Consider the following 17,556-nt stretch of genomic DNA (forward strand, 5'->3'; position numbering starts at 1 on the left):
GTTCAATTGGCCAGCGGTGGCACCGCCACACCGAAACCATGGACCAGAACTGTGCCCCATCGCACGGCGACGCGCACGAATAAATAAAAGGATTTATTTTCAGAGAGCTCTCATCAATCAATGCATCATGTCTGATGGCGTACACGGCAAGAAGGACTTTGTCGATAACACGCGGTGGGAAAACGAACACTGTACAGCGGGACTGTCGGGTCCTCGGCGAGGCTGCGTAGAAAATGTCCCGGCAGACGTCCAACGTCTTTTGTGACCTCTTGTTTTCACAAACGCAGCTTGAAATCTGCCTCGACTGTCCTCACGGGGATTTAGCGGGCTTTTGTACAAAAAAAAAAAAAAAAACTCACACAACTCTTTGCACGGGCAATGCTTCATGTCACTTTTTGACATTTTCTACAAGTACGGGGAAAGAAATCTCTTCATCAATCGATCGTGCTGAGTGCACTACCCGTCGAGCCCATCTCCAATAACAGCAAATTTCATCGACTTCCCTATTTCTGACCACAATTTTTAAAATGTATATACCTGTATATATATATATATATATATATAAAATTTTTGCGCATCAGGTTTTTCATAGTTTCAGTTTGACCTTTAAGAGCTTGCGCAATAGAGATTTTACTATGCGCTGAAATTCATAGCCATGATGTTTCAGAAAAAAAACTCCACTTGTTGCTGAACCTAAGCCATCCATCCATCCATTTTCCGAACCGCTTGATCCTCACTAGGGTCGCGGGGGGTGCTGGAGCCTATCCCAGCCGTCTCCGGGCAGTAGGCGGGGGACACCCTGAATCAGTTGCCAGCCAATCGCAGGGCACACAGAGACGAACAACCATCCACGCCCACACTCACACCTAGGGACAATTTAGAGCGTCCAATCAGCCTGCCATGCATGTTTTTTTGGAATGTGGGAGGAAACCGGAGCACCCGGAGAAAACCCACGCAGGCCCGGGGAGAACATGCAAACTCCACACAGGGAGGCCGCAGCTGGAATCGAACCCGGTACCTCTGCACTGTGAAGCCGACGTGCTAACCGCTGGACTACCGGGCCGCCTGAACCTAAGCCTCCATTCTTAAATATGAGTACAGTATATACTACACAATGTCTTTCTGATGTGATCGTATTACGACGAAAAAAAAAAGGGCACGTTTGGAATCAGATCCCCCCCCAAAAAGCTCGAAAAGTTGACTTCAAAAATCCAAGACAGACCCGTTGGCCGGTGTCATTTGTACAAGACGCCGCCTTGAGCAATTGAGCAATGCAAGCTTGGAACATTCGGGGACTCCTTCAAAACAGCGAATGGGTGGAGCGATTCTTCATTTCTCTGGCAGTCACTCCAGAAAGTTCCGTTCGACTCTTGATTGCCATCAAAATGTGAAAACAAGTTTACTCAGGTCAACCGCGCGAGCTTTTGCACCATTTCCGACTCAATTCCTGCATCAGGAGGTGTGTGAGGTGGCCTGATCTGCCGGGACGTGTGCTTTCGCTTTGCGATTTGCGATGAAGAATACACTTGATGGAAAAAAAAGTTACAGTTTGTCAAGCTATCTACTGCGCAAATAGACCCCCCCCCATCGCCCCCGGTGCCAAAGGTGCCGGGATGCTTGAATGTGACGAGCGTTCCTCGAAATAGCCGTGAAACAATCTGAGACGAGTTCACAAAGGTCGACACGACGAAAAAGGGGAAGAAGGCGGTGCGGCGAGTCACGGCGACCGTCACCGAGTCTTTTTCTTGGAATAACTCAATCAAGCGCTCTCGTGAACGGGGCATTTCGATTTCGGAGCTTCTGGCGCCACCAATAAAAACCCGGGAATGATTGTCTTTTTCACGAAATAAACATCACGTCGATGATGCGCGGCGGGGGGAGACGCCCCCGATGCGGAAGATCGGAGCGGAGGCATCCTTCTCGGGGCGTCAGACAAAAGAGGAGAAGCCCGCGGTGGGCGGCGGGGCGGCGGCGGCGCCGCCGGGGGGCCGGTAGAGGGCGGCGCGCTGGCCGGGAGCTTCGGAGGACAGCGGGGACGGGGCGGGAGTCCGGCTTCCTTTGGGCCTGAACAGGGTGGCCTGGCCCTGCGGCTGCGGGGGCAGCGGGGGCACGGGCGGCGGCTGCCGTCGCGACTCCTGCTCGGCCAGGGGCTCGGGCTGCGAGTAGCCGTACGCCGGCGGCCGGGACGCGCCCTTGGGCTGGCGCCGCCACGAGTTGAAGTAGGTGGGGTCGCTGATGTAGTGGCTGACGAAGGAGTGCGTCTTGGGCCGGCTCTGGTCCGTCTCGTACTCGCTGTCGCTGCCCTGCCGAGTCACAAACACCGCCGGAAATCGCAGCTTCATCCGTCCAAAGCCTTCGGCGCTCTCGCGTCCCCCCCCGCCCGCGACTTCCCGACACCACGAGCACGTGCGCGGCTATTTGAGTTCCTTGTCGATTGTTCCGCGTCGCCGCCTTTGTTTTTCTTGATGGACCGTATGATGCGGTCGCTCCATTGTTTTGCGAGTTGAATCGAGACCGAGTTTTCAAATGAATGAACGACATATGAGCTGCTCTCGCCCCGCGTTTTCTGAATCGGAATCGAATTGCCTTTATTTAAGGTGACGATTGTATCGTTTTGTTTCGGAGAATCGGCCGGCCCTCGAGTCGACAGCGCGCAACGTCCGCACCGGACTGAGGCGGCTTCTCCGCCGGGGGCGGCGACAGGCACCGATGCGCGGCTGCCGGACGAATTACCTGAGAATCGGAGATCTCGGAGGGCTTCTCCGTCAGGCTGCCGCTCTCTGCCGCAATCGGGTCGTTGTATTTGGCGCTCACGTCCTCGTCGGAATAGTGCAGGCTTCCGGGGCTGGGCCTCGGCGGCGACCTGGCGCAGGAGACGGATGACCAAAGCGGACATGACCGGGACAAAAGGACCGGTTCATCATGCGCTTGTCCCGCGGCAGCGCACGCATTGACCATTAGGGGGCAGCCGCAATTATCGTCACCATAAGGAAGAAGGCGTGGTCGTTGTTGGCCGAAGATAAAGAATCGATGTCTGTGAGTATCGTACGCTCGGTCTGCGTGCGCCGCGCCCGCTTGGGTTCAAATGCCAGTTGTCTGGGAAAGACTTCTCGCAAAGAAAAGTTTGATTTACGGCACAACCATATTCAATCCGTGAAATCAACAGTTAAAGTAATCACATTAAAAAAATTAAAAAATTGGGCTCTTGGATGCGCGCTGTAAAATGCAGCCTACGGCTCATTCGGCAAAAGGATCGGTCGAGGTTAGCCGCTTTCTTTTTGGAGTTTCTTTGGCGCCACGGCAAAAAGAGTTGATTTCAATCAAGTCCGAAACCGTCGCGTTCAGCAGAAACGGCGCTCGGGATCAAAATCGGCCACTTGCATCCATGTTCAAAGCGGCGGCGGAAGCTCTGCTCTTAAACGCCCAAAATAAAAAACATGCCACGCCAACTCCGCAAATCTTTCCCCACTTCCTTCGGCGGAGAAGCTGCGCGAGTGACTTTTGAACACGGCATCAGATTCGCGTCAAGTCCTTCTCAAGTCAAAAAGGAAAAGCCGCAGTCATTCGTGTGAAGATGAGAGGAGGAGCCATTCTTTCTCTTGTCGCGGCGCTGAGATGACGACGACGACGAGGCGCTCAAGGTCGGTCGACGCGCACGCGGGCGACATCGGCCTACACTTCCCGGTGACCTCACCTCGTCTCACATCAGGGAAGAATCTGCCGAATCGGATTTTTGCTAACTTTGGGGGTGGGGGGGAAAGCGCAACTTCACCGCGCCCGTCTGGATGGGGGCGCTTGCGCTTTGGAGGAGCGACCCAAAGGAGCACCGGCAGAGGCTTGCCTGATTAGGCCCGGAGCAGACCAGCAATGTCAAGTCTGAAATTATACTCACGAAGCGGAGGAGCTTCGGCGTAACGCAAAACGACTCAATGAAAAGCTTCCGGAGATGCGCTTTGACACAACAAAGGGGGGGGGGGGGCATCTCCCTTTCGCTGAACGGGGATGAGCGGGGCGGGGCGGGCGGACGGAAGGAAGAAAAGACGTCGGGGGAGTCGGATGTTTCAAAGGGAGCGGGCAAACCCTGCCGGCGAGCTTTGAATTCTTTGAAACTTTTGGTCCGTCTCCGACCGGCGCCCGGGTCCCTCGCCCCTTTCCGTTATCCCGCGGGGATAACGGCCCCGCCCCCGCAGCAGCGCCCGTCTCTTGCTTCAAAGGAGCGCGAGGGCCGGCTTTCATCGCCTCCTTGATCAAGGACGAGACGCGGCAAAGTCTCGTCATCTTCTGGCCGCTTTGCGTCAGCCGGAGACGAGACTCGGCAAACCGAAGGCTCTTTTCTCGTCACGCGGGGCTCGCCGTTCGGCGGGCCGATGAAAAGGAAGGCGTTTTAGTTGAAAGCGGCATTCCGGCACGGAGCCCACAAATAAAGGCCCCGCTCAGGACCCGAGGAGCGCTCTTTGTCCAAAGCTGCCACGGCCAATCTCACGAACGCTAATCAGCGGCCTTTGCGCTCGCTCCGCTCAGACGGCGAACGTCAACGATGGGAGCGCAAGAGGCGGCGGCCGGGGTCCCCGAGGCTCCGTTTGGCCTCTCCGCACCCAGCCAGTATTCGCGGCGTGTCATTGGGAAAGAAAACAAGAAGGTCGGAGACGCCGCGGCCACTGACCGCGTGTAGACGCCGTTCTTGCGACAAAAGGAATTTTTGGCCGACAGGCGTCGGTTGTTGAGCTCCAGCGAGGGGAAGCGGCCCTCGTCCAGGCGCACCATCTCACCGTGGCTCAGCGGCAGAGCTGTGCAGTTGGAATGGTTGCCTGGGGAAGGGGGGGGGGGCAGAGAGAGAGGCAGGGAGGGCGCCGGGGTTGGTGGGCTGAAGGAAAAGACACTCTTGGCAAGATTCACATTACGCCAAAGTCCTGTCAAAAAGAAAAGTAGTGCTTTGGCACAATCTTGCGGCATTCCGATCCCAAAGAACTATGTTGACGTCGCAGGAGGAGCTTCTTATCCACAGGACTAAGCCACGTCGAATAGAGTCTACGTCACACATCGGAAACGACTCTCCTTTTATTATTACGGTGATGAATTATTATTTTTTTTTTACAATTTCGGCAGCGGGGCCTGAGCGCGGTCACGCGAAGCGCACCTCTAACGCCACCGCTCCCAAAGCGCCGCTCGGTATCCGAACGAGCGAAAGCCGGCGCAGATTGTGATGTCGTTTGTTTGAGGGCTGCGAGGTGAGTTGAAAAAAGGGTTGAAGGTGAAGGGACGACTCCTCAAACTGTTCTACAGGTACAAACAAAGGAGTCACAGAATAATAGAAGGGGAAAAAAACCGCTTTCTTCCACTTTGTGCTGGACGGCCGATGGATGAAGACATCGCGGGCAATGATCTACAAGGAAGCGTTTGAAAAATGGCCACTTTGCGGGCCGCCGAACGAAAACAGGTCAGCGCGGGGGACAAATTCCTACCTGCCTCCGTCTTCTTGCTGTAATTTTTACTCTGTCCGCGGATGATGAGGACAAAAACCAGCAGCAAGATGAAGATGAGGCCCACCAGCGCGACGACCACCAGGAACCACCATTCTTCGTAGAAGGGCGACGCTTTCTGGGCTGCAAACGGCCAACAACGTCCATTGACGACTGACGCGCGGTGGGGTTGTTTTTTTTTTTGGGGGGGGGGGGGGGGGGGGGGCTTGCCTGATATGGAGGGCGAGGGCAGGCTGGGCGAACCGTAGCCGTAATCGTTGACGGCGATGATGCGGAAATCGTACGTGACGCCCTCCCGCAGCATGTGGAGGTTGAGCGTGTAGGACGTGACTTCTTTGGGGATGTCTTTGATGAAGATGTCCCACAAGCCTTCGTCTGCAACGCAACACGCGAATCAGAGGCGCTACCTCCGCCTTCAGGTCCGCCGCCGGGATGGTATTTTTTTTTTCCTCCCATCGGCAGACATTTTCCTTCGGTTCTTCTCAATCTGCGACGCCCCGAATTGCCACCGGATGGCAGCAAAAGCGGGACCGCTTTTCCATGGCACAGCCCGGTGCCATCTTGCGGCACTTTAACGTTGAAGGTTTGACTTTAGGTGCATTTTCCAAAAAGTCGTCGCTTACCGGACGGCCTCGCTTCGATGACGTATCGCGTGATGGGCGCTCGGCCTTGATCGCCGCCGGTCCAGTGCAGCGTCAGGGCGGAGCCGTAGCGGGAAATCAAGGGTTCTCCCGGAGGACCCGGCACTCCTTTCGGAAGGGTAAGAATGAGCCCAGAAAGTGCGGCAAACTGGCAAAGCGGCCCCCAAAAAGGGCTCTTACCTTCTCCGGGCCCCGTGGTGATGTTGGCCTCCACCTCGGGCCCGTAGGTGAGCGTTTTGGCGCGGATGCGGAAGTTGTAGGTGACGCCGTCGGCCAGGTCCTTGATCTTCATCCACAGGGGGGCGCCGCCTTTCACGTCCACCGTCACCATCTTACTGACACCTGCGGCGCGAGCGCAGGAGTCGGTACGGAAGAGAGACCCTCGATGCCGCATTCCGCTCGAAATCCAGGACCGGTGCAAAACCCGGCTCACGGCTCGCTCACCGTCCACCGGGGTGCGCGGCTCGTAAACCAGGCGGTAGCCCTCCACGATGCCGTTGGCCCGCTTGGGCTCGCCCCACGACACGTTGACGGAAGTGGTGGTCAGCTCGCCGAAGCGGATGAAGCCGGGCGCGCTGGGGGCTTTCAGAGAGAGACGTTAGGATCGGGGGGGGGGGGGGGGGGGCCGCGCGGCGGAGGTGGCCCGAGTGCTCCCGCCTTCTACAAAGTAGCCATTCAATCGCTGTCCTTCAAGACCCTGTCAAGCGAAGGCACGGTGGGGGATGGAGAGCGGAGAGAAGAGCTATGTTTTTCAGACTTTTCAGCCTCATTTCATGGACGGAGTGATTTTTTTTTTCTTCAACTCATCATTCAAATTTGGCAGAGTTCTGCTGCGCGCTGCGTCAAATTGACAGGACGTTTCTTTTGACTCGACGGCGACTTTAGGTCCAAGCCTTTCATTCAGCGCAACGTGAGTTTGAAGAACAAAGCGAGATTTTTTTTTTTTTCGTTGACCTTCAACGACACTCGAGCTTCCGGATCCAGCTAAGTGTGGGGATTTGGATGCATGACAGGTAACAAAAGCTTTTGTGTCTTTGCACTGGCTCTCTTCCCAGAGGCCCTGCGGTGGTGCGACCAGCCAAAAACGCTTGATTGTGACATGGCCCCGTTCGCTAAATAGTTCTCGTGTGTGTGTGTGTGTCAGCCGATGAAGAAAGACGCCTTTGTGCAAAATAGCGCGAATCAACACGGGGCGTCCGACCTCGGTGCTCTGCGGCTTATTTTGGCAGGACGGCGATCGAGACCGGTGAGAAGATCTCCAGTCAAGAAGAGCGCTTTACATTTTGTTCGGGCTCATGGCCGTCGTTCTGTTTCATTCATTCGTTTTCCTAGCCACACGCCGCGAAATGATAGTAGCCAAACCTTCGGCCGAGAAGTCCGAACGGCGCGCTTTACGCAACGGCGCCCTATTCGTCCTCCTTTGCGGAGGATAAAGAACATCTACCCGCCTGTGGTGTCGTATTATCCGATTTAGTTGAAACACGGCGACGCCGAAGCGCTCCGTTAGCCCGTCTGTGGCATTTTGCGCCGCAAGCACATTTTGCAAAGCTCTGCGGTTGTTTGAAATGCGTGACATGCAATTGTCCGTGATTAAAACCTTTGGAAACGGCTTTCGATCGCGATGCCCGCGCGAAGGGTATTGCCCCCGGGAGCCACCTGCTTGCTGAGTGCGCCCCCTGGCGGGTAGCGACCGCGGCCCGTCGCCGGCCGCGTTGAAGGCGGCCACGCTGATCATGAAGGTGGTGTAGCCCGTCAGGTTCTTCAGCTTCACGCCCAGCTCGGGCAGAAACAGCGTGCGCAGGCGCTCCGTCTCGTTCTGCAGCTGAAACTCCCAAAAGTAAATCTGCAAACAAAAAAATCGGAGGGCATTTTAGGCAAGGCGTCAGGAATACGCTTGCAAAAAAACGCGTCCGCCGCATTTTCTCTTACGTTTCCAGTCCCTCGCCCCCAAGCAAGTCCCAATGAAAAGGTCGGACAAAAAGAGCGCCTTCCTCGACAACAAAAATAATAATAATAATAAAAATAAAAATCCTCTTCCCTCAAGCCTCTGCGTTTTTGGAAAACCCGGTCAAGCCCTTCTTGCTCAGTTGCACTTGCATGACAGTCAGTAACTAGGAAGGGTTCAAGTTTTATTCCCATTCGCTATTTATTCCAAATCATTTCCAAAGGTTCCACGGAACATTTCTAACTTCTTGGAAAGTTTGTCGTGACTTCAGGAACATTTCTAACTTTCTGGAACTCAGGGCGAATGAATAATCATTGCTCACGACAATGATTATTCCGTCGCCCTCAACAGACCTGTTACAAATGAACAAATGCCATTCATTTCCACTGAGAGCCCACCTTCAATTTTGGAAACAAGTTATTCCCCCCCCCCCCAGTCGCAGAACCGCGAAGTGCCCGCGCCAACCGCAAAGCCCCCCGCAAGTCGGGCCCGCTTTTGGAGCAAGGTGACGAGATGATACCTTGTAACCTTGTACGTCGCCATTCTGGGCATCCGGCGGCGGGGGGTCCCACGTCACGTCCAGCTGGGTGGCGGTGGACGACCGGACCGCCACGTTCCGGGGCGGCGCCGTCGGGACTGCAACGTCGCAATGAAATCACAACAAATACCGTACGGAGAGACGGCAATCGATTTTTTGTTCGAGCTTGTCCGGCATCGCGAGAGAAGACACACCTGCCTCACCCACAAAGACCTCCTGCGGCGCGCTGCTGGGCCCCTCCCCCGCGGCGTTGTACGCGCTCACTCGGATCTCGTAGCGCTTGTGTTTACTCAGATCTGCGCAAAGGAGCCGAGATCAAAGGAGCCTTAGCGAGGCGCCGCGGCGGGAGCGCCCGTGGTGTCGCGACATCGCGCGCCGGCGGTGGGGAGCCGATGAAAGGATGGGATTGTTGCGGGGACGGCTTTTGTGTTTTGGGGGGGGGGGGCAAAAAGACTGAAAACTCGGGCAGAATGTGGAGACGGAAATCACGAGAATCGACAATCGTGTGGGGGCAACCAAATGGAGTAGATGGCGCACCCATAAAAGGAGAGTTCAAACTTACTGTCAAGTTCATACTGGGTGAGCGAGGATTCGCTCAAGTTCCTGATGCTGTAAGCAGCTGCGGGGGGGGGGGGGGAGAAAAAGTTGTGGCCGAGGCATTAGGCGATCAACGCACACATGAAAGGATGATGCGCATGGAAAAAATGTCAGACTTCTTTCTGCATACAGAGGAGGAAAACAAGTCGGCCATTTGGAGCATTTTGACTGCCCTTGCGATTGAATTCGGCCATCGGCGGGGTGCCTCGAAAAGACGACCCCGTGGCTCGCGGTCTGCTGGCGGTAGCGCGATTTCTCCAACAGCGTTCTGCCCGACTGCCCAAAACGTTCAACATTTACCATTGCAGATCCCAACAATCGGGCCACCTTTGAGCATTTTCGGGAAGCCGAGTAGAAACGATCATCGCCTCAAATATCGTCCGGCGTGGGCCGCGCTCACCTACCCAAATCGGCCCGGAAAACTATCGTCGATGGTAAAATTCAGCAACGACGTGATTCTTGGCTGTCACGAAAGGATGATCAACGGCGATGATCCTCCGGTGCGTTCAGAGTGATTTTTCCCGCTCGGACAACGATCGCGGCCGACGTCGCAACCGCGAGCTTATCTCGGATGACAGATTTGGCGCGACTCCCTCGGGTAGCGCGCTTTTCTCCGGTTTTCTTTTCGCTCGCCGAACGGACGACTTTCAAGGTCGGCGGACAAAGGGCTCTCACCGGTGAGACGGGCCCAGCCGGGGGGCGGCTCGCGGGCCGCGCGGACGGCGAAGCTCCGCGGTCGCTCGTAGGACAGCTCTCTGTAGCGGACCCTGAATCCCAGCAGGACGCCATTGACGTGATCCTCGGGGGGAGGCTGCAAAGTAAAGGCGCCATCGTCGGGGTCGGCCTTTGACACCGACGGGCCGCGGATTTATTCGTAGGACTCTCGTCACCTGCCAGCGGACCAGCACGGACGTGGTGGTGTGCGGCGTTACGGAAACAACGGTGGGCGCCGCGTCCGGGGCTGGCCGATGTTTCCGCAAATAAAAAATAGTAAAAAAACGGAGGGCCGTGGGCGGTCGCGGCGTTCTCACCGTCTTGCAGCGTGGTGACGGCCTCGCTCTCCTGACTGTATTCGCTGTCGCCGATGTCGTTGGTGGCCTTCACGCGGAAGCGGTACGACGTGAAGGGCTTCAACCTTTGCGAAAAAAAAATGGAAACATTTGTTTTTCCAGCGCGCACTCAACTCGGCTCACGTCACGACAAGCGGCGCTTTGGCATCTACAACGGCGCCGGCGCCAAGGCGGTCCTCACGGAGGCGACGGCCGGCGTACCCGTCCAGCGTGTAGGAGTCCATCTCGCGGCCGACCGAGGCGGAGTGGAGCGTCCAGTTGCGCAGGGGCAGCTCCCGGTACTGCACCGTGTAGTAGCGCACCGGCGACAGGCCGTCGCTGCCCGGCTCCCAGGACAGCAGCACTCGGCGGGCCCGCACGTGGCGCTGAGGCGCCACGGGCCGGCCGGCGGGCTGAGGCCGGACTGAGCGGGGACGCGCAAAAGCGGGCGTGAGCTTAGGCGCGCGTCCCGTTTCCACCTCCAAACTCACGGCCGGGGCACCGACCTCGTTTTTCCGTCGTGACCACCAAGGCCTCGGCGGCCTCGCCCCAGCCCTTGCGCGTTTGCGCGCTCAGGCCAAAGACGTACACCGTTTGGGGCTCGAGGGCCGCCGCCACGTACTGCCGGGCGCTGGGGCTCAGGACGTCCACGGTGGCGGCGCCGCCGCCGGACGAGTTTCTCCTGTACGTGACCTGATAGGCTGCGGGGACGGCACGCGAGTCAAGCATGGAGAATCCAGCCGCGATTCACGTGACGGCGAGGCTCCGCAAATTCATTCGCGACGAATTACGTCGTCTCGTATTTTCCCGGTGGATCCGTCCGTTCTGGAGCGCTTATCCGGGGTCGCGGAGGCAGCGGATTTTTCTGACGACGCGTCTTATGCTGCCGCGCAAGCTCGAGCGCCAAAACTCACCCAGGATGATGCCGTTGGGTCGGGCCGGGGGTTGCCAGATGAGCCTGACGGAGGTGGTCCTCACTTCGGGGAACAGGATGCCGACCGGAGGGCCCGGCACTGTAACGCAACGCCGCAAAGTGGCTCCTTAGTGTCTTCGGCAACCGCGAGCTGTACTCCGATGAGGAAAGTAAAGGGGCCTCGAGAAATCGGCTCAGCGCACGTTTTCATCGGCACGTTCAACGACATATCGCATTCCGCCGACACCACCGGTGGGGTTTTTTGTTTTCTAATCAAAAGAGGGAGTGGAGGATTTTCAAATGACCATCATCCAGGGTCCTTTCCAAGACGGACGGCGCGCTGCTCCTCCCGTCGCCGACGCGGGTGAAGGCGAGCACCCGGATCTCGTAGAGGACGTACTTGCCCAGACCCGTCAGGAGGACGCTGCGGCTGCCGTTGCCCTCCACCGCCCACGAGCTCGCGGCCGCGTCCGAGTCCTTCTCCTTGTAAATGACCTGCCAATCAACAGCGCAAGCCCTTTTTGAAGCCCACTTGCCGCAGATCCCATCGGCCGGACGGGATCGGATTTCATGCAAAATCGCCGATTGTTGAAATGTCCAAATTTGCCGCAATGCCGTTCACCGGGGGGGGGGGGGCGCCCTTGCTGCGAGCCCACCTTGTATCCGAGGATGAGTCCGTTGCGCTCGGTCTCGGGGACCCGGCCCCAGCGCACCAGGATCCTGCTGGAGGCGGTGGCGAAGGCCGACACGTTGGCCGGACCGCCGGAAGGCACTGCGGCGACAAACGGGGACTTGACGACCCGGGGCCAAAAGCTCGGCCGGCGCTCCGTCTTCCTCACCGGACTCTCTGGTTCTGCCGCGGACCGGCCGGCTCCAGGGTCCCGACCCGATGCCGTTGACGGCCTGCACTCGGACCTCGTACTCGGTCCACTCCTCCAGGTCCTCGACGGTGAACTCCCTCTCCAGCCGGTCCGCGATGACGTGCGAGAGGACGCCTCCTTCGGAGCCCGATTTGGAGTACCGGATGCGGTAGCCCACCAGATCGGGATCGCCGTTGTACTCCCGCTCGGGAAGCGGCTGAGACGAGAAGCCGGCGCACGCGATCAACCACGACGGCGACGACGAAGACCGGCGGCGCAAACGTACCACCCAGCGGAGCCACAGGCTGGTCTCGCTGGCCGTGCGCAAGGAGACGTTGGCGGGGGAGACGTCCGGGGGGGCCCGCAGGGTCCGAATCTTTCCGGAAGGTTGGCTGGGGGGACTGGTACCCACGATGTTCGCCTGCCGCATTCTGAACCTGCGCCGGAGAAGCCGCGTCTGTGGTCGCGCGACCAAAGCGGAGGCTGAGCCACCGGCCGGGCTCTTCCGTCCACCGAGGTGGGAGCAGGAGCCGCAAAGGGATCAACTCCAAAAATAAAAAGCCCCGGCGAGGCCGACTCCTTTCGGCCGGCTTCTGCCTCCGAACGAGCTGGGAAGAGGAACCCCGTGCGCGCGGGCGATCCGCGCGCAGCCGAGGAGACGTTTCCACGGCTATGCGCGAGTCACGCGAACCGCATCGCTACTCGGATTAAAAAAAACAAATGTAACATTGTGAAATCTAAAACGCAGCCGCTCCTCTGCTATTTGGCCAGATAGTTGCACATTTGGATTCTTTTGTAGTTTTGCGACCTTTCAGTCACCCGATAGCGGATCGGCTGCAAATCGGGGGCTCCGATTTCCAATCGCATGATCAGATCGGGACATTTCTACTCAAAAGTCCCCAAAAAAATGAAATTAAAGTTTGGACTGCGGAGCTAAGAAGGCGCGAGGGTGTTCACCTGTAGGTGGTGTAAGGGTTGAGATCCAGCACCTCCATTGCGCGGGCGTCCGGCTCGTTCGGGAGCTGCCGAAGCGCCAGCCACTCTTCGTCCTCCCCGACGACGCCGATCTGCGATGCGCGGGGACACACTCGCTCAAGCGGGCGGTTGGGTGCCGCGCGCCCGACCCGGGCGGTTCGCGCGGGACGCCGCGGGCCCACCTGGGCTTCCACCTGCCAGCGGGAAATGGACGTCTTGCCGTCGTAGCCCGGCTTGAACTGCAGCCTGACGGAGCGAGCGCCCACGTCGGAGACGGCCAAGTCGGTCGGCGGGCCGGGCAACTCTGGGGGTGGCGCCGAAGCAATATTTTTCGGGCGGGAAGAAAAAAACCCACAGTACTGAACTGCAAATGTTCTCATTTAAAAAAAAAAAAAGACAACAGATCTCTTGGCAAGCCTCCGCCAGAGCCCCTTTTGGCCCAAGAGTAGACAGGCGGGTCGGCTTCCCGGCAAGGTGTTGAAATGGAAACGGCGGTCGGCGCTGACCTGGCGGGACGCCCGAGGAAATGGTGGAGGCGGAGAGCTGGCCCTGTCCCTTGGCGGTCATGGCCGCCACCTGGATGGTGTAGGTGGTGAGCGCCGTGAGGCCCGTCACCTTGTACTCCTGAGTCAGGTTGGGCAGGTAGTGGGTCACTCGCGTGTTGGTCCTGTTGAACTCCTCCCACGAGATGCGATAGCCTCCCAAAACAAACGCACGGCGCGCTAAGGAAGGAATTCTTTGTCTTCAAAAAAAAAAAGAGAATTCAATCACCTGTGATGAGACCGTTTTTCTCCAGAGGTTCCTTCCAGCTGACTTTCAGGGAGGTATCCAAGATATCGGTGAAGCTGAGGTGTCCCACAGCGGCGGGAGCTGACGCGCAATCGGGCAAGATGAGCCGCCGTCCCACGATAGCGGCGGGCGGGGCCACTTACTGTCCTCGTGGGTGCGCAGGCGCTGAGGCGGGCTGCGCGGGCCGTCCCCCGGCGCCGTGAAGCAGAGCGCCGACGTGTAGTACTCGGCAAACTTCTTCAGGCCCGTGATGTAGCCCACGTGGAGGCTGTCTTGGAAGTTGGGACGCGCCGTCACCACCGTCGCCTCGCCGGCCCGCCCGGGTTCCCACGCCAACAGCTAGACCAAGGCGGAGGGACACGCTGCATGGGGGGGTTTTTATTTTCCAAAGCTACATTTTACCGGGGGTGATAAACCTCACAGAAAAAAAAAAACCCAGAATGATTATTTCATTGTAAGGAGTATCAGGGACACAACGAAAAGAAAAATAACAAATGATTCTGAAAAAAAATGGTTGGGGGGGGGGGGGGGATTTTACCCTTGCAAGATGAAAACAAACACTCTCGCCGGGAGAAGCGGTTGAAATCATGGATGGATGCAATGACTCCCTTGATTTTCCAAAAAGGAATTCTTTTGACGGGGCGGCAATTCAGGTTGCCGGGCCGCGAGCGCGCCCTCTGGTGGCCAAGGAGGGGCCCGCTCACCTTGTATCCCTGATTGATTCCATTGACGAACTGCGGGCTGGGGGCGCTCCAGGTGAAGCGCACGGCGGTGGAGTTGACCGGCTCGGCTCGCACGTTTCCCGGCGGCACCGTGGGCACTGAAGAAGGAAGATGGAGTTTAGGACGAGGCGGAGAGCGGCCAAACTCCCCATTTGGGGTCGCCTCGGGCGCCAACCCCGCGGCGCCTTTCTTTCAAGCCGACGCGTCGCTTCCGACGCGAGGCCGCAAAGAAAGCCGAGTATTAATGAGGCCGAGCGACCGCTCGGCGCCGCCCCGGCCCGGATTCTCTTTGAGATTCGAAATGCGCCGAGCGGCTCGCCTTTCTGCATTTTTGATGGCGACTGCCGACGAAGGAATGAGTGGGAGGACAGCTGCCAAATGCGTCTGGACAACCGGGGCGATGAAATGAATATTTCCCCTTGGCAAGGGAACGAACGGGGAACCGGACGTCGATGGCTTTTGTACCTCCCTGCAATCCAACTGTTGACTTTTGTTCATAAAACGCAACAACAAACGTGATGCTTTTCATGGTGGCACACACCACAGAATCGGTGACAGTCATAGAATGATCTGCATTTCACGTGTGTGTGTTGTGTCATTAAAACCATTTTGGGAATGAGGAAAAAACCCACACGTTAGCCAGTACACAAAATCTGTTTTGACCAGAACTTTTTATTTTTTTATTTTTAAAGGATTGCCTACAAAATGGAACCTCAGATATCAAAGTATGATTTGACATCTGCTGAAATTGTGTTCACGTCGATGGAATGTTCAGTCACATTTTTAAAAATGTCGAGATGAATCATAAATAATGTCCTCGTTTGGAAGATAGCATCCCAGTATAGTACAGTTTTCTTTTCCTCAACTTTTTATGCACTATTAAATGCCCGAAAACCATTTTTTAAACGGCGTTTTCAACTTTCAGGGAGCGCCTCACGTGGCCATGGTTTGTTGAGCCCATTTTTGGTTGAAGTAGGCCATTGAAAGTCTGAAAGCGCAAACATTGCCGTCCGTCGGCATACGCGTCCGCTTTGCAAACGGCACCGTCGCGCGCTCCGCGCCGCCCGCTCGCCGTCTGCCGCCGATGAGCGAACCCGAGCGAGGTGCGGAACGGGACGGCAAACGGAATCGCTCTCCGTTTGCTATCGGGAGGGCTCCGGAGGATGCGGGGAGGGGGCGGCGCCGGTCGTGTGGATTGAACGCGACGAGCAAATCGGGGGACGGGAGAGCGTTTGAAGCCTTGCCGAACGCTAGCGTGCGCGTCGGAGGAATTTCAAATCAAAGCAGCGCGACGGCGGCGGGAACGGGCGACCGTACGCTTTCAAAAGCATCTCTCGTTTGCAACCGTCGAGGAAAAATACTCGTCATTTGAGGGTAGGTCGACAGAGGTCCCGATTCGGGGGGGCGTTTCCTTCGCGGCTCAGTAAATCAGCGATCCCGCGGTGCGAATCTTGGCCCGAGTCTTCCTGGCCTTGTGATCGGCTGGCCACCCAGTGCGAATTGTACCTCGTCGGCGTGCGTTTTTGCAACCGCGTGGCGCTCACCTCCTTGCAGCGTCCACTCGGTCACCTTGTGGCTGTAGACGCCCCTGCCCGCCCCGTTGTAGGCCGCCACCTCGATCTCGTAGTTGGTCCATATGATGAGGTCCTCCAGCATCAGGCTGCTCTGCTCCGGGCTGGTGATGTTCTTAAGCTGGCAGTCCACGGGAAGCCCGGACAGACAGTACCTGGCCGGCGGGGGGGGGGGGGTTATTTGCTTCAAGCTTTTTATTGCCACTCCCGGTTGAAGTCGATTGTCAAACTAAACCTAAAACAAAGATCGTGGCGATCGTCTCCGAGCTTCTTGCGAACACAGAGCGCAAAACACGGCAGGCAGGCTAACCCGACGAGCATCCGTGTCGTCGTAAGGAGAAATCTTATACAAGCGGGAGCAACGCATGCGCGCGGAGCATCCAACACTACTCACTCCAGCATCATGCGGTCTCAAGATCGAAATTCTGGATACATTTTAAGACAAGGGTTGGCTGCGGTGCATCTTTCTAGGCCCGGAGCTATGCTACCGACCTGAACAGTTCGGCGCTTGGAAACGTATTTGCGCATGTCAGTTACAATGAGGTGAAATGATTTGGATTTTAGCGATCGGCGGTCGGGCCTGTCCGCTGCGAAAAGCAGGAGTCCGGTCGAAAAACAAAAACAACCTGCGGCTAAGGCGCGTGTATTATACTGCCTCCTGGTGGCCAAAACACACTCAACAGAAGAGTGGGACAATGGCCACTGAATCATCACGACGCACAAATCCTTGAGATTGGATTTCATGAGGTTATTACTGGAATGGAGTGCTATTTATCTCATTAAAAACACATTTATAGCATTTCCATTCATTTCAAGGGTGAACGGCGATTTGCAATACGAGTGTTTTTTGAGCGAGAGGCTCAGGGCGGCGCCGTCACGGCGGAGGACAAAGAAAGGCGCAAAAGCGGAAAGGTGACAGCTGGCGAGAGGAGCCGCAGGCCTCTAATTGGCGGTGGAGAAGCGCCGGCGCGCGGCTTATTACGCCCGCCGTTGAAACGGAAGGCGGTCGCCGCGGTTCCTCCCCCCACCTGATGACGTAGCCCTGCAGCGGGCCGTTCTGGTGGCTCTCGGGGGGCGGCTGCCACTGGATCAGGATGGACTGATTGGTGCGGCCGCTGGCGATCACCGTCTGGGGGGGCGCGCTGGGGGGCTCCTCCGGAAGGGTCAGGCTGGAGAAAAAAAAAAACGGAGAAAGGATGCCCGACGTGAGACGGGCCGGCAAGGAAAGCAAAGGAGGGCCTGCCGCGCTCTTCCATCCGGACCGACGGCCCTTTGCGTTGTCCAGAGTCCTGTAATTGTTCAAGGCTCGTTTCATGTCTTTTTAGTCAATAACCGAATGGCCGATTGATTGTAAATACAGTACCGGAAATAGAATTTGAAAAGTAACGATTGAAATGATTCGCTGTCAAACACAACAGACGGCGCTACAAGTCGGAGGATGCGGACGAAGCCCGACCGCCGCAAAAGCGCAGCTCA

General features: G+C 57.2%; 1 protein-coding gene across 2 annotated transcripts in view; it reads right to left on the reverse strand.

Moving 5' to 3' along the window:
• Window positions 1-78: 78 nt before the first annotated feature.
• Window positions 79-17,556, reverse strand: part of LOC147192250 (protein sidekick-2-like) — a 50,852-nt gene continuing 33,374 nt past the window's right edge. Inside the window, exons 16-45 of one of the 2 annotated variants that reach the window (XM_086133972.1) lie at window positions 17,109-17,249; window positions 16,054-16,235; window positions 14,492-14,607; window positions 13,931-14,126; window positions 13,770-13,868; window positions 13,505-13,696; window positions 13,181-13,302; window positions 12,981-13,090; window positions 12,310-12,460; window positions 12,003-12,240; window positions 11,820-11,935; window positions 11,469-11,658; window positions 11,165-11,263; window positions 10,757-10,951; window positions 10,473-10,674; window positions 10,233-10,336; window positions 10,092-10,162; window positions 9,877-10,012; window positions 9,167-9,223; window positions 8,799-8,900; window positions 8,587-8,702; window positions 7,778-7,964; window positions 6,566-6,703; window positions 6,302-6,463; window positions 6,104-6,229; window positions 5,691-5,855; window positions 5,463-5,603; window positions 4,664-4,808; window positions 2,734-2,863; window positions 79-2,303 (exon numbers count right to left, since the gene is read on the reverse strand). In XM_086133972.1, coding sequence (XP_085990098.1) covers window positions 1,929-2,303; window positions 2,734-2,863; window positions 4,664-4,808; window positions 5,463-5,603; window positions 5,691-5,855; window positions 6,104-6,229; window positions 6,302-6,463; window positions 6,566-6,703; window positions 7,778-7,964; window positions 8,587-8,702; window positions 8,799-8,900; window positions 9,167-9,223; window positions 9,877-10,012; window positions 10,092-10,162; window positions 10,233-10,336; window positions 10,473-10,674; window positions 10,757-10,951; window positions 11,165-11,263; window positions 11,469-11,658; window positions 11,820-11,935; window positions 12,003-12,240; window positions 12,310-12,460; window positions 12,981-13,090; window positions 13,181-13,302; window positions 13,505-13,696; window positions 13,770-13,868; window positions 13,931-14,126; window positions 14,492-14,607; window positions 16,054-16,235; window positions 17,109-17,249 — 4,504 coding nt within the window. In that variant the 3' untranslated portion in view covers window positions 79-1,928. Of the gene's footprint in view, window positions 2,304-2,733; window positions 2,864-4,663; window positions 4,809-5,462; window positions 5,604-5,690; window positions 5,856-6,103; window positions 6,230-6,301; window positions 6,704-7,777; window positions 7,965-8,586; window positions 8,703-8,798; window positions 8,901-9,166; window positions 9,224-9,876; window positions 10,013-10,091; window positions 10,163-10,232; window positions 10,337-10,472; window positions 10,675-10,756; window positions 10,952-11,164; window positions 11,264-11,468; window positions 11,659-11,819; window positions 11,936-12,002; window positions 12,241-12,309; window positions 12,461-12,980; window positions 13,091-13,180; window positions 13,303-13,504; window positions 13,697-13,769; window positions 13,869-13,930; window positions 14,127-14,491; window positions 14,608-16,053; window positions 16,236-17,108; window positions 17,250-17,556 lie in introns of both variants that reach the window. The other variant, XM_086133971.1, reaches the window with a different exon arrangement.

This window comes from Hippocampus guttulatus, chromosome 16, assembly GCF_054856545.1.
Source record: "Hippocampus guttulatus isolate MCC_2025c chromosome 16, RoL_Hgut_1.0, whole genome shotgun sequence".
Taxonomy (NCBI): Eukaryota; Metazoa; Chordata; class Actinopteri; order Syngnathiformes; family Syngnathidae; genus Hippocampus; species Hippocampus guttulatus.